The 25,912-nt window shown below is 44.7% G+C and overlaps 1 protein-coding gene across 1 annotated transcript in view; it reads right to left on the reverse strand.

Annotated features, from left to right (window-relative positions):
* The window catches only part of si:dkey-22o22.2 (neural-cadherin), a 389,498-nt gene that overhangs the window by 60,526 nt on the left and 303,060 nt on the right, over window positions 1-25,912 (reverse strand). The window contains exons 16-25 of the mRNA XM_038808999.1: window positions 25,074-25,217; window positions 22,719-23,002; window positions 18,128-19,745; window positions 15,599-15,692; window positions 14,580-14,764; window positions 12,473-12,705; window positions 7,045-7,322; window positions 4,677-4,891; window positions 3,914-4,041; window positions 73-200 (exon numbers count right to left, since the gene is read on the reverse strand). Of these exons, the coding sequence (XP_038664927.1) occupies window positions 73-200; window positions 3,914-4,041; window positions 4,677-4,891; window positions 7,045-7,322; window positions 12,473-12,705; window positions 14,580-14,764; window positions 15,599-15,692; window positions 18,128-19,745; window positions 22,719-23,002; window positions 25,074-25,217 (3,307 nt within the window). The remainder of the gene's footprint in view (window positions 1-72; window positions 201-3,913; window positions 4,042-4,676; window positions 4,892-7,044; window positions 7,323-12,472; window positions 12,706-14,579; window positions 14,765-15,598; window positions 15,693-18,127; window positions 19,746-22,718; window positions 23,003-25,073; window positions 25,218-25,912) is intronic.

The following is a 25,912-nucleotide window of genomic DNA, read 5'->3' on the forward strand; positions in this document are numbered from 1 at the left end:
TCCCAGAGTGTTCACTCATTTAACGTAAGAACGGGCACAATTATACCACAAAATCTGTGATCACATCTTTACCTCGCTTCCCCAGGGGTTTCCTCTGAAATTTCACAGACTCTGCGGTCCATTTCTGAAAACCCTCTGCCAGTGCCTTCCTTCTCATTCACAACAGCACCAGTGCAATGGTCCAGGATCATTTTGACTCTCTGTAACAGTAAGAAAATTAAGATTTAATTGAATAATGTTCTATTGTATAGGACATAGGGTGGAATTTTCTGGCTCCTGATGCTGTCAGGATTTTCTGGTCCTGCCAAAGGGGACCCCCTGTGACGAGATGGATGAGCCGTGCAAAACGCCATAGATATTGGTGGGACCTGAAAACCCCACCGGCGACTAACGCTGATCCACCTCGGCCCCTGGAAAACACGCCGCAGGGAAAATGCTGCCCATAGACTTTTATGGGGACAATTACATCCCTGGGAATAAATAACCACAGAGTGATAACCTTTATCAGGGAACCTGAAAAACCCAACACCTGGAGACAGGTATATAAATCTTAAGAGGTTAAATTCAATGAAAGGAAGATTTATTTGTTTTGAGACATGTTGGGGGCGATTCTCCGATATCGGGCCCAAGAGTTTGCGCCGGCGTGAACGCCGTCAGGGGGCCAGCACGGTGCTGGAGTGGTTCACGCCGCTCCAGCCTCCTTACCCGCCGCGCCAACCCGCGCATGCGCAGTTGGGCCACGCCAACCTGCGCGTGCGTGGGGGACTTCTTTTGCAAGCCAGCCCCGACCAACATGGGGTCGGTGTTCAGGGGCCGGCCAGCCGATCGGTGGGGCCCGATCACGGGCCAGACACCATCGGAGGCCCCCCCCGGTGAAGGAGCCCAAACACCCCCCACAGGCCCCCCTGACCATTCCCTCAGAGTTCCCGTCGGCAGCGACCAGGGGTGAACGGCGCCGGCGGGACTCTGCCGTATCGGAGCGGCTGCTCGGCCCATTTGGGCCGGAGAATCGGCAGGCCCGCCGATTCCAGTGGCCCGCGGCCGGCGCTGCGCCAAATGCGCCGGCCCGGTGCGGGGCTCGGAGAATCGCCCCCGTTGTATAACGAAATGAAGTTGTTAAAAGCATTAAAGGTGTTATGTGGGCCATCCAAGTTAAATATATATCTAAAATAAATAAACTGCACTAAATTAATTTGACCCTAAATGGGCTAACAGAAAATTCACAGACAAATCTAAGGCAGAAAAATAATTGTGACAAATCTTGCAAGGACAATGAGAAAAGGATGACGAAAATCACTGAAATGTGATTCAAGACATAGAGACATCTAGACAAAAAGCAGCGAAGCAGAAGTTAAATCCATCAGTAAAACATTCTTTCACTATGACAAGAGAAAAGGGCAATCAGAGAGGAGGTGAAAGCCATGAAATAATCTTTAAACTGAGGACGAGTTCAAAACAGTAAATATTCTGCACGATTAATTCTCCCAAATATTCAGAAGGTAAATATGGGCAATACACCCCCCCAGTTCAGGACAAAAGAGCTTGCCACAAACTTTCTAAGGCCATAAGAAATAGGAACAGTACTAAACTGATCCTTGAGCCTGCTCCGTCATTCAATAGGATCATGGCTCATTCAACATTCCTCATGTCCTCTTTCCTGCCCTGTCCTCGTAACCCTTAATTCCCTTATTGATCAAGCATCATCTATCAATCTCAGCCTTAAATATACACAAGAACTCTGCCCCCACAGCAAGGAGTTCCAAAGTCTCCCAAACCTCAGAAGAAATTTCTCCTCACCTCAGTCTTAAATTCGCACCCTTTTATTCTGAGACTATGCCCTCTATACCCTCTGGTCCTAGACTCTCCCATGAGGGGAAACATTCCCTCAGCATTTTACCTGTCGAGCCCCTTAAGAATCCAATATGTTTCAATGAGATCACCTCTCATTATTCAAAATTCCAATGAGTAGGGTCCCAATCTGTTTAACCTTTGCTCATAAGACAATCTCCCAATACCGAGGATCATCCTAGTGAACGTTCTCTGAATGGCCTTCAATTAAATTTCTTTCCTTAAATAAGGGGACCAAAACTGCTCGCAGTACTCCAGATGTGGGCAGCACGGTAGCACAAGTGGCTAGCACTGTGGCTTCACAGCACCAGGGTCCCAGGTTCGATTCCCCACTGGGTCACTGTCTGCGTGGAGTTTGCACGTTCTCCCCGTGTCTGCGTGGGTTTCCTCCGGGTGCTCCGGCTTCCTCCCACAGTCCAAAGATGTGCAGGTTAGGTGGATTGGCCATGCTAAAATTGCCCTTAGTGTCCAAAAAAAAAAGGTGCGGCGGGGTTATTGGGTTATGGGGAGAAGGTGGAAGTGTGGGCTTAAGTGGGTCGGTGCAGACTCGATGGGCCGAATGGCCTCCTTCTGCATTGTATGTTCTGTTCTGTATTCTCTGTGGTCAAACCAGTACCTTGTACAATTGTTGCAAGACTTCCCTACTCATATGCTCCAACTCCCTTGAAATAAGGACTACAAGGTGACCTACAACTCCAAAGACTTTTACTTTGAGGTGGTGGAAGCGGCGGAGGCGTTTGTGAAGGCAGAAGGACTGGGGCAGAAGTGAGAAATGGGACTGTTGATTGGTCTTGGACTGAGGGTAGGGGGGATGGAAGATTGTATATAGTTCTATTTTTTATTTCATGTTGTTACATGTGTTAAATGGGGTGAAGTTGCCTATTTGGGTAAGGTAGGAGTTGGGACTCTGGGACTGAGTAGGAGGGAGGGGATTGGAGAGGAGTGGGACCTGGGCAGGGGCCTCCACAGTAGCAAGTTCAAGCTGTCTAGTGAACGGGAGTGTGGTGGGGGCAGGGGCTGTGGTCATTGGAGCCTGGTCGAACAGATTTTGATGGGCCTAGGAGGTGTGAAAAGTGGGGGTGGGGACTGTGTGAGGTGTTTTTGAGAGGATGTAGATATGGGGATTCTGGGAGGTGGGGTGGAGGGGTTCGATCGGCAACAAAGGGCCAGTGCAGGCCATCCCCAGCGGGAAGGGCCCGGAACCGCTATGCTAGCTATCTGTGTTTCATGCACATGTATTCCCAAGTTCCTTTGTGTTCATAGAATCATAAAGGGGCAATTTTATCATTGGCCAATCCACCTAAAGTGCACATCTTTGGACGCTGACACAGGGAGAAAGTGCAAGCTCCACACAAGGCCGGAATTGAACCGGGGTCCTTGGCGCTGTGAGGCAGCTGTTGCAATGTTCTGCGTTTTTTCTCCATTTAAATAATACTCTGTTCCTTCGTTCTCCCTTCCAAAATGAACAACATCAAATTTTCCCACATTATACTCCATTTGCCAACATTTTGTCCACTGACATAAAAACATAAGAACTAGGAGCAGGAGTAGGCCATCTGGCCCCTCGAACCTGCTCCGCGATTCAATAAGATCATGGCTGATCTTTTTGTGGACTCAGCTCCACTTACCCGCCCACTCACCGTAACCTTTTATTCTTTTACTGTTCAAAACTCTATCTACCTTTGCCTTAAAAACATTTAATGAGGTAGCCTCAACTGCTTCATCGGGCAGGGAATTCCACAGATTCACAACCCGTTGGGTGAAAAAGTTCCTCCTCAACTCAGTCCTAAATCTGCTCCCCCCTTATTTTGAGGTTATGTCCCCTAGTTCTAGTTTCACCCACTAGTGGAAACAACCTTTCAATAGCTCTTTGAAAACTGTTTGTGTGCCTCTCGCAACTTGCCTTTCCATATATTTTTGTGTTGTGATATTCGCTCAGGTTCAGCATTGTAGCTACAATTCCATAAATATATTCTCTTATAGGTAAACAGTGAAGAATATTCAAGGAATCAGCTGCTGCGTAAGAAAATTCTCCATCTAAGTAGTCGTGTACAATCATACATACCTTTCCATCATTTATTATGTCCAGCCTGTGCCAATGTCGATCTGCAAGGAAGGTACCTGGTGGGAATTGTAGATGAAGCGATCCTGAACCATGGCTAATATTGAGTGAAGGAACTCCATTCCTGAGCTCTGTGGAAAAGGTGTGACAACTAAGAACCTGAGTGGTTGTAAAACTTAAAAACTCGGTTTCTGAATAGAAAATACTGATTTATCCTAAAGCTTTATCCTGAATTAAAACAGGAGTTATTCATTTTACTCAAAATGTACTAAAAATTAAAAATATAAGAAAGAAGTAAAATATAAAATATCACTTTAAAATATTGGCATATGTTTTTGAATTGTACACTGGGGTTGTTGTGGTATTTAACAATCTTTGTTTATTCCAACCATATGAACCAGGGAGAATTTATCCAGTCCTCCATCCCTACTTTTTAGTCGTAACTAAATGTCCTCTGAGTCAGGGAGGGTAAATAGGGCTCCAACTCCAACTGCCCATTTATTTGTTGTTGAAAACCTGCATGACAGGACATTAGTGGCGTTGGCACCAGGTTTGGCTATATGACACTCAATGTTCACTGCCAAGTATGAAACAATAACATTTAGAGAACCACTGCTGCCCAGAATGCTATGAACCATCAAGAGTCACAACCCTTAGGAGAAAACAGCATAGAGAGAAAATCAGAATGAAACCAAAGAGGTTACCAAGTGGAACCTAATCAAAGAAATTTGGCTTACTGAAATTAGCCTCTGTCTGACATTCATACCTAATGCAATGAAGTCTTCAAGCTCTCCAGAATGCACTTGAGTGAGTGGCCCATCATACAGCATAAGCCCATTGGCAGTCTCAGTAAGGAACTCGAGAGAAATTAGGCTCTTAAAACAAGGTTTGATGGGAGGAAACCAGGCATAACCATGACCATTAAACGTGTACCTTGTTTGCTGACATTCTGGCCCATCAAACATTGGAATACATTCACACCTATGGTGCAAAAGGGGAACGGATTAATAATTTCACAACTCCAACATAAGGCACACTGACATATTGTTGCATTTTGAATGATAATGGAATTTAGAAGGCATGAAAGTTTTTAAAGAGCAATCTGTTGTAGAACTTCGCATGTACAGGTAAGCCAAAGCATAAGGTCATGATCATAGTTGATCACAGAATCTTAGAATTGACAGTGCACACGTAGGCCATTCGGCCCATCAAGTCTGCACCGGCGCTTGGAAGGAGCACCCCACTTAAGCCCACATCTCCACCCTATCCCCGTAACCCAGTAACCCCACCGAACCTTTTTGGACACTTAAGGGCAATTTAGCATGGCCAATCCACCTAACCTGAACATCTTTGGACTGCGGGAGGAAACCGGAACACCCATAGGAATTCCACGCAGACATGGGAGAACGTGCAGACTCCGCACATACAGTGACCCAAGCTGGGAATCGAACTTGGGACCCTGGTGCTGTGAAGTGCTAACCACTGTGCTAACGTGCCACCCATCTACTGACTGGGATACAGCAATGCTTCTCCGTGAATGTCATCCTATCTTGTAAACCCATTGGAAATGATCACTTCTTCTGTTTCATTGTTTTATTCTTTTTCATTCTGCTATTGAAAAGCATTGATGAGCTCTCCATTCATATGCCAAACTGACTAGCATCAAGTAACTAGTTACCTCAGTGTTATTATGCCTTTAAGAAACTGTTTAATTGGGGCTAAAACTTGTCTTTATGAATGCTTCCTGTCAAGTTAGTTTTGTGCACCAAGAGAAATCTTGCTAAAAGTGATCAAAGGGGGGCAGCACGGTGGCACAGTGGGTTAGCCCTGCTGCCTCACGGCGATGAGCTCCCAGGTTCAATCCCGGCTCTGGGTCACTGTCCATGTGGAGTTTGCACATTCTCCCCGTGTCTGTGTGGGTTTCGCCCCCACAACCCAAAAATGTGCAGAGTAGGTGGATTGGCCAAACTAAATTGCCCCTTAATTGGAAAAAATAATTGGGTCATCTAAATTTTTTTTTTAAAGTGATCAAAGGGTCTAAGCAGTAAGAATGTGAAAGCATGGCAGTACACAAGATGGTGGTAGCTGAAATTAATTAAGTCATAAAACATCTCCAAAACATTATGACATTTTAAAGTTTGATTTCTTAACTAACAGCTAGCATATTACATCAAGGGGTGGCACAGTAGCACAGTGGCTAGCATGGTTCCTTCACAGCGTCAGGGTCCCAGGTTCGATTCCCGCCTTGGGTCACTGCCTGTGCAGAGTCTGCACGTTCTCCCCATGTCTGCGTGGGTTTCCTCCGGGTGCTCCGGTTTCCTCTCACGAGTCCCAGAAGACGTGCAGTTAGGTGATTTGGACATTCTAAATTGTCCATCAGTGTACCCGAACATGCGCCGGAGTGTGGCAAATCGGGGATTTTCACAATGTGGCGAATTCATACTGTATTATAATTCACACTGTATTGCATTACATAGTATTATGTCCTTGTGGGCTCTGTATGTGAGCCGTTGCGCGGCTCTGCCCATAGGGGGAGATGAGGAGCTTGTACAGGGCTCCACCCTTGGCTCCGCCCATGGCCCCTGCCACTACCGGAAGTATAACGTGCTGCAGGCGTGAGCCTGCTCTCAGTTCTTCTGGTCGCAGGCAGGCTCAGTTGTAAGAGTATTAAAACCACAGTTTACTTCCAATCGTGTCTCTAGTGAATTGATGGTCACATCACACAGTAACTTTGTTGCAGTGTTAATGTAAGTGTACTTGTGACTTTAATTTTCTGGCACTACACCTTCCTTGATATCAAGGAGAGGTCTGTGGAGGCCAGTGATTCCAAACCTGAACTTACAGCACGCCTTCGGGCAGAAAACTGGTAGACAGCAGTGTCCAACACCACTGATGTTAATGATTTATATTTTACTTTGACAGTGTTTGTGTTCAGCAATATAGACCAATAAACAGCTCTTCAGGTCGACCTTAATTATGTCACAATAGTGCTGTTTCAGTCAGGACTGTCCCTGGTGGTAGGTTAATTTGAGGGACTTTTAGCACTTGCAGAAAAAAAGGAGGTTTAAAAAGAGGAGTAAATTTATCAACGGTCAAACCAATAGAGAAACTGATGTACAAATATAATGAATTACCTGAAGCCTAAATCAGCATCAACACAAGTGCCGCCATTTAGACATGGATTTACTGGATATGAGGAACAAGACAAACGTTGCCTTTCCCGAGCTTCACAGATACACTGAGCAGTAGTAGATGTTGTTATGGAAACTAAGGAAATATTTCCAGCGCTCAGCACTGTTGGAATTGGGCTAAAAGTGGTGCTACTTGTACATCCAGTAGCCGTCCCACAGTCTGCATTCGCACAAGCGTCCACAGCAATCTGGGATATGCTCACATTTAAAGTAACTTCCAGCTGCAAGAAAAGAAAAATAAACACAACGGTAAATGTAGGAAAAATATAAAATGCATTAAAAATGTACACAAGCCGTCACAAAATACAAAATGCAAGTGATTTTGCTATCACTAATTGAACACCACTAAAGTCTAGGATATGAATTTTAACCCACTCGTCGCGATTGTGTCCTTGGCGACGGGTGAGAGGGTGTTAAGTGGAGATGAGTCAATTTCTCAGTTTGTTCAACTCACACTGCTCGTCTACACCTCCCAGTGACCAGCTGCAGAACACTGGCTGGAGCTAAGGAACAGAGTATCTGATTCCCCACTTTAGGAACATGTGCCTGCCTGGCGGAGACCTTAAGGAGGAACACAAAGTGACTTACAAATCTGAAAAATTGATGTGAGGCAATCACCTTACAGTTTTGTTGCAAAGTAGCTGTCACGGCCTCTTGGGTAAGGGCAGCACGGTGGCACAGTGGTTAGCATTGCTGCCTACGGCGCTGAGGACCCGGGTTTGAATCCCGGCCCTGGGTCACTGTCCGTGTGGAGTTTGCACATTCTCCCCGTGTTTGCGTGGGTTTCGCCCCCACAACCCAAAGATGTGTTGGTTAGGTGAATTGGCCATGCTAAATTGCCCCTTAATTGGAAAAAATAATTGGGTACTCTAAATTTAAAAAAAGAAAAAAAAAGGTCTCTTGGGTAAGAGTTGCTCACAATTATCGTTTAGATCATCCAAGAAATACAAAAATAATCTCCATGAACATGATTGTTCAATTGTGTGGAAATTGATTCATATTAGCGAACTGACAATTTTGTAAATGTAAAAATACATTTTAAGTTTGTTATGACCCCTCCGGGGCCAGGGACTATGCTCAATAAGATTCCCTGTCTTTACCACAGAGTATGAACTCGCCCTGTAATTGGGGGCAGGTTTCACCCTAATAAGGGGGAACATCTATGTATAAAGACCCCGACTTGAGTGCAGGTGGCCCTACGGAAGAGGAGTTGTAAGCCCTCACTTCCACTCTAACCCAATAACCCCTCCTAATCTTTGTTTTTGGACACTAAGGGCAATTTAGCATGTCCCATCCAGTTAACCTGCACGTCTTTGGACTGTGGGAGGAAACCGGAGCACCTGGAGGAGACCCATGCAGAAACAGGGAGAATGTGCAGACTCTGGACAGACAGTGACCCAGCGGGAAATCGAAAATGGGACTCTTGCGTTGTGAAGCCACAGTGCTAACCACTGTGCTAATGTGCTGCCCACTGATATATTACAGTGCAGAAGGAGGCCATTTGGCCCATCGAGTCTGCACTGGCTCTTGGAAAGAGCACCCTACCCAAGGTCAACACCTCCACCCCATCCCCATAACCCAGCAACCCCACCCAACACTAAGGGCAATTTTGAACACTAAGGGCAATTTAGCATGGCCAATCCACCTAACCTGTACATCTTTGGACTGTGGAAGGAACCGGAGCACCCGGAGGAAACCCACGCACACACGGGGAGAACGTGCAGACTCCGCACAGACAGTGACCCAGCCGGGAATTGAACCAGGGCCCCTGGTGCTGTGAAGCCATAGTGCTAACGAATATGATACCGTGCTGCCCTCATTGAGAGACTCTGAGCACGTGAGCAGTTGCCACACAGCCGAAGTGTAAAATCAGGTGGAAACCTTTATTGAGACTGTCCCATTGAGAATGAAACCACCAACAGCTGAAGTCCCACTAGAAGCAGACCAATCCTCGTTAGACTGGATCCAATCAGCCTGAGGTCACCCAGGCCTGTCTAACTAGAGGATAACAGATTTTTTAAAAAACACTATTGTTTTCAGGTTTTTGGCAATAAAGCTGTTGGATCTGTGGTGAAATGGCATCAGTCGTTAAATTGAAAATCTGACTTTAAAGTGAGCTCCTTGTGAAAGTGTACTTTTACCATTTCCATACGGTAGCCACTCACAATAATATTCTAATAAATCATGACGGTATTATAAGTTTAAATATTCATAAAACTTTTATCAATGACAGAACAAAGTTATCGCACCTTTTAAAAACTTGCTTTTTATGACTCCCATGAATAATATTTAGATAGAGGTCCTGTTTTATTGGCATGTTCTGACTATGAATGCAAAATTTTAAATTGCAAAGCATGTTTTACTGAATTGTCCCAAAGTATATTGTCCTCATCCATAAGATCAGTAAATTGGAATCCTGGGCGCGATTCTCCCAAAGGGAGACAAAGTGCCGACGCCGGAGTGAAAACCGGAGTGTTTCACTCCGGCGTCGGAGGTCGCTCCTCGCCCCCTATTCTCCCACCCCAGAGGGCTAGGAGTGGCGGCGCGTCAATCTCGCGCAAGCGCGGTTGCTGTCTTCCCCTCCGCTGTCTCGCAAGACATGTCGGAGTGATCTTGCGGGGCGGCGCAGGGAAAAGAGTGCGTCTTTCAGAGACGCCGGCCTGACGATCGGTGGGCACCGATCGCGGGCCAGACCCCTTCTGAGCACCCCCCTGGTGCTCGATTCTCCCTTCGCCCCCCCACAGGCCCCACACGCAGCGCTCGCACGCTATTCACGCCGGCAGCGACCAGGTGTGGTTGGCGCCGGAGTGAACCCGTCGTATTAAGCAGGCCGCTCGGCCCATCCGGGCCAGAGAATCGCCGCTCCAAGCGGCCTGTCACAAAATGCAACATGCCGTTTGGGGGGGGGGGGGGGGTGGGAGAATCACGTGTGGGTGCCAGGGCGGCGTGGCATGATTCGCCCGGCACTCCCGCGATTCTCCCACCCGGTGTGGGGGTCGGAGAATCGCGCCCCTTATGTTCTGCATACTGATTAACACGGCATAAATCAGACTTGGTGAGAGCGCTGTTTCAGGAGTGAGTGCTGAATTAGAGGAGGGAGTACTGCTTCATGAGTGAGTGCTGTAGTAGAGGAGGAAGTGCTGCTTCAGGAGGGAGTTCTGTATTAGGGGTCTCTAAGAAAGTGCTCTCCATGCTTGGAACTTGACTAAACAATCATAACATGTACCCAAGTCTCCTGTGGTTAATTCATAGACGTCCACCACAACTTTATCATGAATGGAGAGCTCGACACAGAGGGAATTATTTTTTCCCAAATTTACACTGCTAGCAGGATACCCTACCTTCTAGCAGCACATACAGAACAGAAGTGGAATGTGCCATTAAAATTAATGGATGGAAAACTATGGCCATTGCTGTTTCCAGTATTAATTATCAGTAAGTAAAGTTTCCTATTGACAGTAATAACTCTAACACTTCCCTCCATAGCAGTGAACTGAGACTTCCTCCAGCAACATGTCAATAAAATATACCCAAGAGAATGAGGAAAAAGATATGGAATTCAGGGAGCGAGGCTGTGAGGTTCTTGAGCAAATTGTCATAGTGAGTGACAAGATCTTGGGGCGTTGGCAGGCTTAAAAGTGGACAAGTCTCAGGTTCGTATGACTTGTGTCCAAGGCTGCTGTGGGAAGCGAGGGAGGAGATTGGAGAGATTCTGACCCATATTTTTAATTCCTCTGTGGTCACGGGAGAGGTGCCAGAGGACTGGAAAACACTAATGTGTTCCCACTATTCAAGAAAGGTTGTAGAGACACAGGGAAATACAGACCAGTGAACGAGCCTCACGTCAGTGGTAAGGAAACTATTGGAAAAAGTTCTGAAGGAGAGAATTTATCTCCATTTGGAGAGGCAAGGTTTGATCAGGAATAGTCAGCATGGCTTTGTCAGACGGAAGTCATGCCTCCCACATTTGATTGAATTTTTTGAGAATGTGACCAGGTGTGAAGATGAGGGTAGTGCAGTCGATGTAGTATAAATGGATTTCAGCAAAGCCTTTGACAAATGTACCATGGGATGCAGGGTAACTTGATAAGGCAAATGAACATGGGATACAGGGTAACTAGATAAGGTGAATTAAAAATTGGCTTAGCTGTAGAAAAAAGAGGGTGATGACAGATGGCTGGAAGCCAGTGTCCAGTGGCATACCACAGGGATCTGTGCTGGATCCCCTATTATGTGTCATTCATATAAATTACACAGATAATTATGTGGGGAAAGGATAAATAAGTTTGCAGATGACACAAAGATTTGCCGGATGGTTAATAGTGAGATTGAGTGTCTTGCATTACAAGAAGATATAGACAGGATGGTCAAATGGGCAGAAAAGTGGCAGATGGAATTTCACCCTGAAAGATGTGAGGTGATACTCTTTGGAACGAGTAATGTGACAAGAAAATATTCAATGAATGGCCTGACACTCGGAAGTTTCCAGGAACAAAGGGACCTTGTTGATAGATCTCTGAAGCAGATGGGCAGGTTAATAGGGTTGTGAAAAAGGTATTAGGACACGTGCCTTTATCAATTGAGGCATACATTACAAAAGCAGGGAGGTCACGTTGGAGTTGTATAGAACTTTGGTGAGGCCATGGCTGGAGTACTGTGTGCAATTTTGTTCACCACACTACAGGAAGAATGTGATTGTACAGGAGGGGGTGCAGAGGCGATTCACCAGGATGTTGCCTGGGATGGAACATTTAAGTTAGAAAGAGGGTTTGGTTAGGCATAGGTTGTTTTCGCTGGAGCAGAAAAGACTGAGAGGTGACCTGATCGAGGAGTACAAGATAATGAGGGGTATGGACAGGTTGGATAGGGAGCAGCTGTTCCCTTTCGTTGAAGGATCAGTTACGAGGGGACCCAAGTTCAACGTGAGAGGCAGAAGGTTTCGGGGGTATTTATTTTTACGCAGAGGGGGTGATGGTCTGGAATGCACTGCCTGGGAGGGTGCTAGAGGCGGGTTGCCTCACATCCTTTAAAATAGTACCTGGATGAGCACTTGGCACGTCATGACATTAAAGGCTATGGGCCAAGTGCTGGCAAATGGGATTAGTTGGCAGGTCAGGCTCGATGGGCCGAAGGGCCTCTTCTACGCTGTATTATTCTGTGATTCTGGCAATAAAGGTGACTGAATGACCTTGATATGTGTTCTGACATCTCCCTTAGTTATATTTAGCTTTTGCCGGGCAATTCAGTAGAATATCCTCATCCTCACCCATTAATATTATTAGCTTTGTTAATGTTTATCATTAGGAAATTTAATGGAAAATAGCTGTCCAGCTCTTACTGAAACAATTCATTAGCTTTATGAGGTACGTACCGTGGCTTTGGAAGCGGCCACATTTCCGTTCATTTTCTCAGCCTTGTAGAATGGAGATCCTTGAGCCGCATACCAGACATCTACTTCTCTAACTCCACTATTGGTATTCATAACACTGAAAATATGAATGTTATCCAGCGGTGCTGGAATAATTTCTGCTAAAACCTTTCTTAGCTTGGTGTACTTGCTTTCTGCAGCATCCGACTGGGAGATAAACTCTTCTGCTGTTATATCTGTTTGAAAAAAAGTCCATTTTACTTGAAGGATGCATTCATAAATTAAGTTGTTTTATGTGTCACAAAGTGAACCTTACTTAACATTAAACTTCTTACCTTTTGAAATTTAAGCAATAATTTAATAATAATTATGAATGGTATTTTCTGATGAAATATTTTTAAATATGATGTTAAAGTTAACAAATAACCATAGAATATTTTCTAGTTCACAACACCAGTAGTCGTCAGTCTCAGAAATAGCTTCATAGCTAGCGTTGAAATGATTCATTCTTCACCCAGGCATTCATTTCATTCAAGCAAGTGAAGAATTTGCTTCAAAATTTATTCTGTTACATATTTTTTTCCAATTAAAGGGCAATTTAGAATGGTCAATCCACCTACCCTGTGCATCTTTTGGGTTGTGGGGGTGAGACCCACGCAGACACGTGGAGAATGGCCAACTCCACACAAACAGTGACCCGGGGCTGGGATCGAACCCGGGTCCTCAACGCTGTGAGTTTATGCTGTTTGAAATGAATGTCCATAGGATATATTCAAATTTCAATAGATGGGAAATGATAACATAAGATGGCAATGATTCAGTAATAAACAAAAATGAAATTCTGTACTCTCTCATTATTATGGATTACTTGATGTGCCAACATTATATCCACTGCTATTGGATGTGAGAGGCTGTGGGTATTGTCTGGTGGGCTTGGCCTCAACAAATTCAAGAATCATCATTTTCAGATAGAGGATAACGCAGTTGTAAAGGGTTGGAGGTAAACACTGGGAACAATTCTGCATACTGCAAAGAAACCCGTAAGCAATGGCAAAAGCAAAAATCAGCAAGGTGCATTTGTTTGTTGATGGTTGTATCTATGGTCTAAGGGGATGGCCTGGTGTGTGTTCCACATGAGTTCGGTGCCTAAATCTGTGCTATACGCAGATTGAATTCCTGAACCACAAAGCTTCTAAATAGTGAATCTCATTTACGACCTGCAATTTGTATGAATTAATGGTTCTCTACAGGGTAGTGGATGTGAAGAATAAACTCCAAGCTGAGGCAATTGGCTCAATGCTGATTAATTGCTTTAATATGAGCTGGATGGATATCTAAGGGACAGGAGTGGGATCACTCTACATCACTAAATACTGAGATAATTGAATACTCTGAACATTATGGTTACTAAGCTTTGGGGGACCATGGAACTGTCAGAAAGTAATTAGAATTATTCTTATGTTGGATGAAAGATATTCTGCAATTTGCTTAACTTCTCTTTGGGAAACAGGCAGGGAATTCCCTGCAGAATGTTTCCTTAGGAAATTGAACAGGCTGGATAGGTGCCATGATTGAGTAGTTTGCACATGGTCTTGCAGCACGGTAGCATGGTGGTTAGCATAAATGCTTCACAGCTCCAGGGTCCCAGGTTCGGTTCCCGGCTGGGTCACTGTCTGTGCGGAGTCTGCACGTCCTCCCCGTGTGCGCGTGGCTTTCCTCCGGGTGCTCCGGTTTCCTCCCACAGTCCAAAGATGTGCGGGTTAGGTGGATTGGCCATGCTAAATTGCCCGTAGTGTCCTGAAAAGTAAGGTTGTGGGGGGGTTGGGGGGGGTTGGGTTACGGGTATAGGGTGGGTTTGAGTAGGGTGATCATTCCTCGGCACAACATTGAGGGCCGAAGGGCCTGTTCTGTGCTGTACTGTTCTATGTTCTATGTTCTAAATAGATTTGATGTACTAAATGTCCTTTCTCATTCCAACCTTTCTTATGTTCAAATGCACTTAATGGACATATGCGTTCGGCTGGCATTCCCTCATTCATAAGAAATATGTAGGAAATTGTGTTAATGTTTCAATCAAATCCAGGTGATAAGGAAATGCTAAGATGCTCACCAGTTAGTCTCAGGGAACCCGCATTATATATGGCATCTTCCTCCAATTCTTTGACAACTACCGTTATTGTTGAAACTACATCTGGCCAGATGCCATCTGCAACTTTGACCTGGAAGCTATACACCCCTGAAGGTGCACCGTCAATAATACTCAGGAAACCAGAATTTTCATTGAGGGCAAAGTGTCTGAAACCAATGAGCATAATTGATTAATAAAGCAAAGAATTTAACATCATATATTCCCCCATTTCTCCATTCTGATTTGCATTTATTGGCTCAGGTTGAGCTTTCAAATTGTCTAATGCAATTGTCATCATCTGGTGTGTCCCCAGGCTTGACTGAGTTTCAGTCGGTGGAGGTTAGACTTTCCCTTCAGGAAAAATGTTACGGGTCAGTCTGGACACCTTTCACTTCCAACTGGGAATGTCCAATCTAAATCAATTAGGTGCTGTGGAAGGAGTTAATCACACATGTGCAAAGCCGTTGTACAACGTTACCTGCACCCCATGGAGCTATGGATACACTAAACCACAAATTCATGGAGATATAGATAGATCCATCATATACCAAGTATATTTAAAATGGAACGATTGAAAACTGGGTGGTGATACTTCAGATTTTAATTACAAGACAAAATTCCCCGAAAATGTGTGTCAGGTCAAAACTAAAGGGGTGTCCATCCGGCTTCTAGCCTGAAAAGTAAGTTAAAAAGGCCTCACCCAGGTTCTGACTCAGCTGCCAAAATGGCCCAAAGGCTGGGTGAATTGGATAAAAGCATTTTAAAAATCAAACGAAACAGAGAGTATGAGTGTCACTGTGACATAATCCCATTTTTGTACTGTGAAATGACACTGTGGGATATGTGCGTGGCGCGCCAGAATAGTTTTATTCGCTCTGATTTCACATCATTGCCATTTTTCTGTTCATTTGTTTTCTGTGCTTGACAGGACAGCAGAGGACAACACACACAAGCACATGCACACGCACATGTACAAGCACACACTCTCCAGATTTGCTTACCTTGGAGATGTTCCTTCAAATCTGTATCTTTTCTCATCCCAGTCATCTAGATCAGGGGCTTGCACCTTTCCTAACTCAGTGGTACCAAGTAGACCTAATACAAGTGACACAGCACACTGCTTCAGTGAACAATTATCTTTGACAATAACAACTCTTGGCAGATCACAGACAAATATGTTCATGACATAGATAAATAAGCCTTCTAAAAGATTAGCTTTCAGAAATTTAATCTACCACGTCTCTGCTTCCAGAGCCTTGGAGCATAACCTGTACAAAATAAATGCAAGTTAACCACAGAATCAGTGACATGACATTAGACATCCATCATTCTTTGAAAACTGGATTATCTGATATATTTGGGTGAGACAGTGACGTATTTATACTGCCATGGAACAAGGAACCTGCAGGCCCAGGAAAATGTTCTGGGGACACAGATATCCCAGCCAGACAGCTGGTGGAACATAAATCCAATTAATCAATAAATCTGCAATTGAAAGCTGCCACGATTCAGGGACCTTAAAACCACATCCGGTTTTGGGCACATTTGGCTGGCATTTCACGGTAGCTACAGAGTCGAGGTTTATCCCATTATTCACTGGCACTTTGCTGGTTTTTGGGCGTTGGGAGTTTCTCCTCAACGAAGCCATACTTTAGTTGATTTTCTGACCGGGATGCCATTTTGACCAGCAACCCCCCATCTCTGTACCTCCCCTCCTCCATTCAGGCCCTCCCCCCAGCTTTCTGGACACCCCCTTCATCCCCTTCCCAACCTTCCATTGGCCCCTGGAACCCTCCTCACCCCTCCCTCTAATAGGCAGCCTCCCCCAACCCTTGGCAGTGCGAACCAGGCACCTGGGCACCTTGGCAGTGTCAGCCTATCTCCCTGGCAATGCCACCCAGGCACCCTGACAGTGCCAGGCTTCCTGGGTGGCACTGCCAGGGTGCCAAGCTGGCAGTGCCATGGTGCCTGAGTACTATCCTGCCCTGTTCTTGGCCAGCTGGGGGTCTCTAATGGCCTGAGAGACACCTCCCCCCCCCCCAACATGCTGTCACGCCTGATTCATGTTTGTGGAAACCAGTGTTAAACGGCACCCAGTCGGGACCTCGCAAGCACAGTCATTTGACTCCCGGGCACTGGGTGAGTGCGGCATCCCGGTACTTAAGAAGACTACTGGTTCATTGTAATTAATCTGGATCACGCCCTGCGAGAGCAAGATCCAGATTGCACCGGGCGGAGTGAGTCAGGTGACTCATGATCAGACCAGCATGGAGCCCAATATGTGGCTCCCGCGGGATTGACCTGTTGCGCCTGGCTCCGTGCCGGGTGCAATGTGGTTGCTGAATTACGCCCCTAGTTTCAGTAATGGTGACCATGAAACTGTGGTCGATTGCCATAAAAACCCATCTGGTTCACCAATGTCCTTTAGGGTTGACATCTTCCGTCCTTACCTGGACTGGCCTACATGTCACCCACACAATGCGGTTGACTCATACCTGCCCTTTGAAATGGCCCAGTAAGCCAGTGAGTTGTACCAAACCATTACAGAAAAGTCAAACCCGATGGACTGAAGTGGTTCAAGAGGGCTTCTCGCCATTAGCATCCCAAGGGAAATTAGGGACGGGCAATAAATGTTTGCCTTTCTGCTGACACCCATATCACATGAAAGAATAAAAATCTCCCTGATTTTCTTTCCTCATCTCTCCTCGCCTTGTTGGCTGATTCGTACAGTTGGCTATATGGCTAGTATGTGGGACTGAAAAGTACCAATGCTCATATTGTCTGTGGTAGCTCATGGGAGGCTTTCTCCTTGTCTTGCTCCATGGTTGGTGTGGAATGGTGTCCCTCAAGCTATATAATCACTTGTCTGTCTGGCTCTCTTTCTCTAACAGAGAGAGATGTCTATGGACTCTCATGGTCTATGGCTAATTACCCACTTCTCTCGCCTCAAGGCACCAATCTATGCTCAGATTGCATAGTTTTTGGCACCCCATGCAAATAGTTATTCTTCATGTTTGAGTCTGGACTTGGAGTGTAGGCACAAAATTGTAACCTAACTGTTACCGCTGCCATTGTCCAGGTGCAAACCTTACAGCAGGATATATAGGCTGTGATCAGGACTGATGTGTAGAACAAAGAACAAAGAAAATTACAGCAGGAAACAGAGTCTGGGGATTGGGGGGGCGGGGGGTATTTTCAGCAAGGACGAAGAACTTAATACTGATTCTAAGGGATACAACTATAGTTAGCTACTGCTGATCTAAAACTGAGTTACATGTTGCCTAGTATGAAGTATTTACTGTACAGAAACAGACCATTAGACCCATCAGGTCCATGCCAGGGTTTATGCTCCACTCGGACATGTTTTACCTGAAACGAACAATTAAAGCCATTAGTAGCAAAATGCCAGCTGTCACTCCCAGTGGGCCTCTCTGAGTATCACTAATGGTTTATAAACTCTATTTTGTGTAAGAATGTTAGACATTGCATCTGTGGAGACCACTTTGCATCTTTATGGGGTAACTACTTACCATTGTAATTATAAACCAGGAATTCGATACAACCAGCTGAGTGGGGATGATCATTCACATCTCCAATGGTGACGGTTAAAGTGCTTGTTGAACTCATGGGTGGGAATCCACTGTCGGTAATAATCACGGGCAGGTAGAAGATCTTTTGGTTCTCTCTGTCAAACATACGGAGTGCTGTGAGACCAGCGCTGCCATTGCCAAAATCTTTCAGAGCAAAGGCAGAAGAATTACCGTTCTGAGTTTGTAAGTCGAATGAGAATGGGGACGCATTCACTGGACTATCTTTGTCCTTAGCATAAATTAACGTTGATGTTAGATTTAACTGGATTACTTGGGGTGCAGCCGTGTTTTCCCAGACAATCGGTGTATAAGGGACCTCAAATTCTGGCCCATTGTCGTTGACATCCTTCACAGTTAAAATGACAGCCGCGCTGCCTGTCAGAGTTGGACTTCCCAGGTCAGTGGCCAGGATCACCAGGTGGTGTTGTGGCGTTACCTCATGATCCAGAGCGCTGGCGATTGTAACCCATCCACTGCTATCCACAGAAAACTGCCCAAGTGGATCTGAATCGAGCGTGATGTTGTAGGTAAACTCTCCGTTCTGGGCAGAATCCAAATCGACTGCCGTTACCTGGACAACTCTAGTTCCAATGAAGACATCTTCCAGCAATGGATCTGCTTCATAAAACTGTGGGAAGAAGGTGGGAGTGTGGTCGTTGTAATCTTCCACATCAATGATGCAGGTGGCTACGCTGAAAAAGTCCACATCTTCGGCCTTAATAGTTAAATTGAACTTCCTCTCGTGAGGCTTCTCATAATCGAGCTTTTTCTTTAGCTTGATCATGCCACACTTCTTGATTTGATTTGTTTCAATAAAAAATTTATGATCTTCGTCACCGTCCACGATACTGAATGTCATTAAGGCATTTTCTCCCTCATCAACGTCCGTGGCGGTTACAACAAGAATCTCAGTGTTGATCTCAGTATTTTCGGTAATCTTTGCCCTGAAGAGACTTTGCCTAAAGACTGGAGCATGATCATTCACATCTGTAACCAAAATGGTGGCTGTCCCCGTCCCCGTCAACCCACCTCCATCTCGAGCTTCTATCACAACCAGATATCTGTTTTCTTTCTCTCTGTCCAGAGAGCCTAACACAGTGTATATAGTGCCAGTGGAAGAATTGATGGAAAACAGGTTTAGATTGATTTCGTTTCGAACATTCTGGATTATTCTATATGTCAATACTGCATTTTGCCCAATCTTGGGATCGTCCAAATCTGTCGCAATCATCTCCATAATAGAAGTATCTGCTGGGGAATTTTCTGGAACATGTCCAATGAAGCAGCCATCAGAAGCACACAGGAAAAGTGGCAGGTTGTCATTCACGTCACGCACCTCAACAATTACATCAGAAAAACCAGTGAGCCCTTCACCATTTTCATCAGTGGCAAGAACAAGGAAGCGCCAGATGGATCGTTCCTCGCGGTCCAACTTTTTTCTTGCATATATTCTACCGGTGTGCTCATCAATGGTAAATTCACTGTTAGCCCCCTGCCCATGGAGAGAGTAACGCAAGGCATTCTGGTCTGCTTCCTGATCTGGGTCAGTAGCTGAGACCTACAGAAGTTGAAGAAAGGTACAGCGGTGACTTTGAAGAGAATCATCCTTCTCATATAGGTATCAGCTCCCAAAGCTCATTAAACCTGGTAATGCTTTTAACTAGACCTGATGAAGGAGCTGTGCTCCAAAAGCTAGTGTTTCCAAACAAACCTGTTGGACTTTAACCTGATGCTGTAAGACTTCTTACTGTGCCCACCCCAGTCCAACGCCGGCATGGCTTTTAACTAAAGTATAGGGTATAATTATTTACAAAAAGGGCGATGGGAAAAATTAAAGTAGCCCAGATCCTTGCTATACATTTTATGCATTAACTCCTAAAGAAAGGGAGCAGTCAAAGTATGGAAAAAACATTTTTTTTCAATGTCAAAGTGATTTTTGTTCATTTTACTTTTTCCAACTTCCCTTCCCTATAAGGTCTTCCTCACCACACATTGGACTCCAGTTGAAAGAGCAATCTGACACACCACTCCGGGCTTCTACCAAAACCACGAGGGTATGCCTGAGCTATAATTTAGTCGCTGACTTTTGGCCAGTGCTTGATAATGGAAACACTGTGAAATCACGGGGTGGGGAACTGTGAACATAAATTTAAATGCTACTACAGGTTGGAGAGCTTCAAACAGTTTATTGTTTCTTTGATCTAACTTCTAAAACTCTCACCAGCAAGTAGGAATACTTTTGCACTCCATTTATGTTAATACTTTAATGAATTTCTCACTGACTCTATATTTTCTGTCACTTTGTTCATAGAATCTAAATTAATCAGTTGCTGACGATTTTTAAGCAGACCACGCAGGCCAGCAGCACGGTTCGATTCCCGTACCAGCCTCCCCGGACAGGTGCCGGAATGTGGCGACTAGGGGCTTTTCACAGTAACTTCATTACTAAAATCCTAAATCTCCTATCTTCATATAATTTGAATATCAGCTTGAACCTCAATAGGCTGACAACAATCTCAGCATACATATGGATCGCTCAACATCAGAGTTTCATTTATTTTGCAAATTTATTGTACTGTTCCTTTAACGTATAATAATAATAATAATAATAATTGCGTATTGTCACAAGTAGGCTTCAATGAAGTTACTGTGAAAAGCCCCTAGTCGCCACATTCCGGTGCCTGTTTGGGGAGGCCGGTACGGGAATTGAACCCGCGCTGCTGGCATTGTTCTGCATTGCAAGCCAGCTGTTTAGCCCACTGTGCTAAACCACCCCCAACCAGTATAGTTGAACGTTCTGTGACAAATTACGGTCTAAACCGGCTTCCTAAAATTAGTCTTCCTGATCAATTTTAATTTTTGGAAATTAACACCTAATTGGTCTTATATTTACTCATTTACCACATACATTTGAATTTGTGGAAAACAACAATTAAATTAGACAGTGACTACTTTACATGGATTCTATATTTCATAAATAGCAGAATGGTGAACTTAAAGAGATAATATTAAGCCTCCATAAATCATTGGTTATGTGGCTGTTAAATAGATGGTGTTGGATTTACTTTATGGATGCAAAGACCATGGAGCGTGTGGTAACAGATTCTCTGATGATATCAGGGAAGACAGGCGAGAGAAAATGAAGCTCTGTTCACGACATACCAAAGGTTAATATAGTAGATCACATTAAAAACATATTCAAAGTTATGAAGGGTTTGAATGAGGTAATAAACGAAAAACTATATCCAATGGTTGCTGAGTTGGCAGCTAGAAGGCATAAGTTTAAATAGAACAAAGGGCAAGGTGAGGAGCATTTAAATCTGGTAGGATCCGAGGCCCTTTTGTCACTTCCATTTTAAAACAATGTTTTGCCTTTTGTTAGGTCATACAGGGTAGACAATCTATGCAGCCAAAGAACAAAGTAGTGTTATTCAATTCTGATCCTCTGTCTTCACCAACCAACACTGCACTTCCAACTTCCCTTTCTTCTCCATATTGTTGCATCCCAGCTTCAAGTCCACCTCCTCCGTAGCTTACTTGAATCACTCCAATTAGTTTTCCACCCCTTCCACAGCATCAAAATGCTCCTCACCAAAGTCATGAATATCAGTGTGGGTGTGATTCTCTTTGAGTGACCTGTGGACCAGTACACTCAGACCTCTCTGCTTGTCAATACTCTTTTAAAAAAAAATTTAGAGTACCCAATTATTTTTTTTCCAATTAAGGGGAAATTTGACGTGTCCAATTCACCTACCTTGCACATCTTTGTGTTGTGGGGGTGAAACCCATGCAAACACGGGGAGATTGTGCAAACTCCACACGGACAAATGACCTAGAGCCGGAATCGAACCTGGGACCTCAGCGCCGTGAGACTGCAGTGCTAACCACTGCGCCACCGTGCTGCCCTGCTTGTCAATACTCTTAAGGGTTCTGCCATTTACTGTAAATTTCCCACCTGTCTGAGACCTTCCAAAATGCATTACCTCCCATTTGTCCGGATTAAACTCCATCTGCAATCTCTCCACCCAAGGGGCAGCACGGTGGCATTGTGGATAGCACAATTGCTTCACAGCTCCAGGGTCCCAGGTTCGATTCCGGCTTGGGTCACTGTCTGTGCGGAGTCTGCACATCCTCCCCGTGTGTGCGTGGGTTTCCTCCGGGTGCTCCGGTTTCCTCCCACAGTCTAAAGATTAGCAGGTTAGGTGGATTGGTCATGCTAAATTGCCCTTAGTGTCCAAAATTGCCCTTTGGGTTACTGGGTTATGGGGATAGGGTGGAGGTGTTGACCTTGGGTAGGGTGCTCTTTCCAAGAGCCGGTGCAGACTCGATGGGCTGAATGGCCTCCTTCTGCACTGTAAATTCTATGAAGTCTCCAACTGATCTATATCCTGCTGTATCCTCTGACAGTCCTCATTGCTATCCGCAATTCCACCAGCCTTTGTGTTATTCGCAAGCTTCCTAATCAGACCAGTTACATTTTCCTCCAAATCATTTATATATAAATTCAAATTTAATGCAAAAATTCACACACCTGGAGGACAAAAACTGGCAGGTCTAAGAGCTCCTCCATAACACTGTCATGATACTCATTCTTTGTGAAGATCGGTGCCTCATCATTCTTGTTGATGACATTGACAGTCACTAATGTTTGGTTTTCCCACTTTCCATCGGAAGCCACAAGCCTCAGCTCATAGTGTTGTTCTTGTTCATAATTTAACCGCTGAGCTATGAAGATTGTTCCAACTTCTGGCTCCACATCAAACATTCCCTTAACATTCCCCGAGGTGATCTGATACCTCAGTTTAGCATTTGCCCCTGAAGTGAAATGAAGACAAAGAAATGCAAGCTTCCTTTAATATTTGTTAACTTGTTATGAGATAGCAATTTTATATGGATTTTCTTTTTGATGGGCTCCAACTTTCACACATACTTTCCCTACATTATACAACAGCCTACTCCATTGTTAAATCACTATTTTACCTTGCTAAAGAATAATTAAGATAAGCTAAAATTTATAGCATGGCTACAAGTAAATACTATCTTAAATTAACTTTACCACTTTGCCTAAATACTAGAACATTGAAACCACGGGCTGAATTTTCCCAGCCTTGTGATGGTGGGCATGGAAATGGCGGTGAGGGAGAAACAGGTGGTCACTATTTTCCCAGCTAATCCTGGCCCAATTCTGATGCTTGGGGAACTTTCTTAAGGTTGACTGGGCGGCAGATTGACTGCCCACTCCAATTACAGTAGTTAAGACCATAATCAGGGGCGGTTTTGCAGCTTTAATGAAATTTGACCACATGAGGAGTAGCATGGAGGTTGCCATCTCCTTGTCAGGATTGGGGTGGGAGACCATCAGCACTTCAGTTTTCCATGTTGCAATTGTTCATAAAAGGCAACAATTTTGGCCAAGACCAGTTAATGGGAGGATTTCTCCTTCATGCTGATTGACCTCCCTGAACTGTATTTCTGTCATATAATGACTGATGCGACAACCAGAGAGGGGCCCTTGACATTGTGGTTCTCTCGCATTCCCCGACCTGTTCCATCAGCGCTCACCTCTCCCTCTCCTCCTAGCAGTTTGCTACACCAGTGTCACTGCCTACAAGAGCATTTGGTCCTGACATCTGGGTAAATTGGCAACAAAATCTAGCCCGCTGATTGGAAGATACGATTTACACAGCTTTACGTTCACATGCTTTAATCAATTTTGATGAGAAGCTCTGGCAGTAGACCAGTTAGTGATCAAAGACAGGCTGAATTGTAGGAGGCCTGGTGGTCCCAGCAGCCCCTCCGGGTTAAAAGGTCAGGGTGGAGCCCAAGAGACGAACAGCTGCCCATACTGGGTTGCTTTACCCTGGATGGTGTCAAGCTCTTGAGTGCTGTTGGAGCTGCACTCATCCAGGCATGTGGGGAGTATTCCCTCACACTCCTGACTTGTGCCTGATAGAAGGTGAACAGGGTTTGGGGAGTCAGGAGGTGAGTTACTCACCACAGAATTCTCAGCCTCTGGCCTGCTCTTGTAGATACAATATTCACGTGACTGGTGCACTTCAGTTTTAGGTCAATGGAAACTCCCCCCCAGGATGTTGATGACAATGGATTTAGCCATGCTGCTGCCAGTAAATGCCAAGAAGAGATGGTTAAACTCTCTTTGGTTCGAGATGGTCTTTGCTTGGCACCTTTGTGGTGCAAATGTTACTTGCTCTTATTGACCTAAACCTGAATATTGTCAAGGTTTAGTTGCATATATGTACGGACTGTTTCAATTCCTAATGAATCGAAAATGGATCTGAATGCTGTCCAATCATCAGCAAAAATTTCCACATCTGACCTTATGATGGTGGGCAGGGTTTTGATGAAGCAACTGAATATTTTGAGGACAGGACATATATGGGAAATTTTCCACATTGTCGGGTCGATTGAGATGCTCGTGTTGTAGCTGTACTTGAAGAGTTTGGCTTGGAACACAGCTGATTCTGGAGCACAAATTCAACTGTACAGCTGTGATGTCAATACAATCTCTCTGTAACCGACAACCTGAGCTATTTTTTGACATCATGTGGCTAGAATTGAGTTGGCTGAAGACAGGTTCCGGTGATGGTGCATATTTTGCTTTTATTTTAGAGCATAAGTAACTGTTGTTCAGGTGTGAGACCACACAGTGAATGGCAGCCACTCATTTGACTGTGTGTACATGCGGTGGTGAAATAGTTTGTAATAGGAAAGATCAACCCTGTTCTTGCCCACATTACCAATTTTCGAATATGGGTCACTGGACAACAATCAGCAGCATAATTCTTGTCTGATTTTACTCAAGTTCAACTTTATTTCTGTGAAATCGCATGTGAAAGAATGGGAGGGGGATACACCCAACACACACCTTCATCTCCATCATTTGCAGAAACTGTGATGACAACAAATCCAACATCCTTGTCCTCATCTACACTTATTATATAGGTTTCCTGTGGGAAGACTGGTGCGTTGTCATTCACATCACTGACAAAAATCCTCACATATGCTGTGTCTGTGAACAGAAAAAGAAACGTCTGCTCACTTGTAAAGAGTTAACGTGGAAACATAAAAATATCACTGAGTGTTTGCCATGTGTAAACATGTGGCCCAAACAAAGTTTGAATTCTGAATTAATTCATTGGTAACAACACATCACAATTAGAAGGCTGTGTTGTTGCAGGGTAGGGCTGAAGAATGCTTTCAATGCCAAAAAGGCAGTATTTGCTGCTGTAATATTCTGGTATGATGCAGCCTAGCAGATCAGTTCTTCAGGGTTCATCTCTGCTACCGTGTTAATTGAGCAGAACTATGGCCTGGAGCAAAGAAAGTCACAGGGAGTGAAGCAAGTTGCTCAGGGTAAAGGAAGTCACATGGAATGAAAGAGATCTTAGAATAGAAAACAAATGTATTAGTAATATTACTTGCTGATATTATTTCTTTCTGTTATATAATTTGGAACGAATCTTACCAATTAAATGTCCAAACAATATGCATGCTTATACATAGGCAAACACATCCACTTATTTTCTCAATTTGCTTAAAGAGATGATGGCTGGAATTCTCCGTTCTGGAGCCTAAGGCTGCCCACGACAGGTCGGAGAATAGCGGGAGGGCCTTCCCGACATTTTTCCCGACCTCCCGCTATTCTCCCCCCCCCCCCCCCCCCCCCACGGCCGCCCCACGACATGAATCGCTGCTCGCCGTTTT

This window comes from Scyliorhinus canicula, chromosome 10, assembly GCF_902713615.1.
Source record: "Scyliorhinus canicula chromosome 10, sScyCan1.1, whole genome shotgun sequence".
Taxonomy (NCBI): Eukaryota; Metazoa; Chordata; class Chondrichthyes; order Carcharhiniformes; family Scyliorhinidae; genus Scyliorhinus; species Scyliorhinus canicula.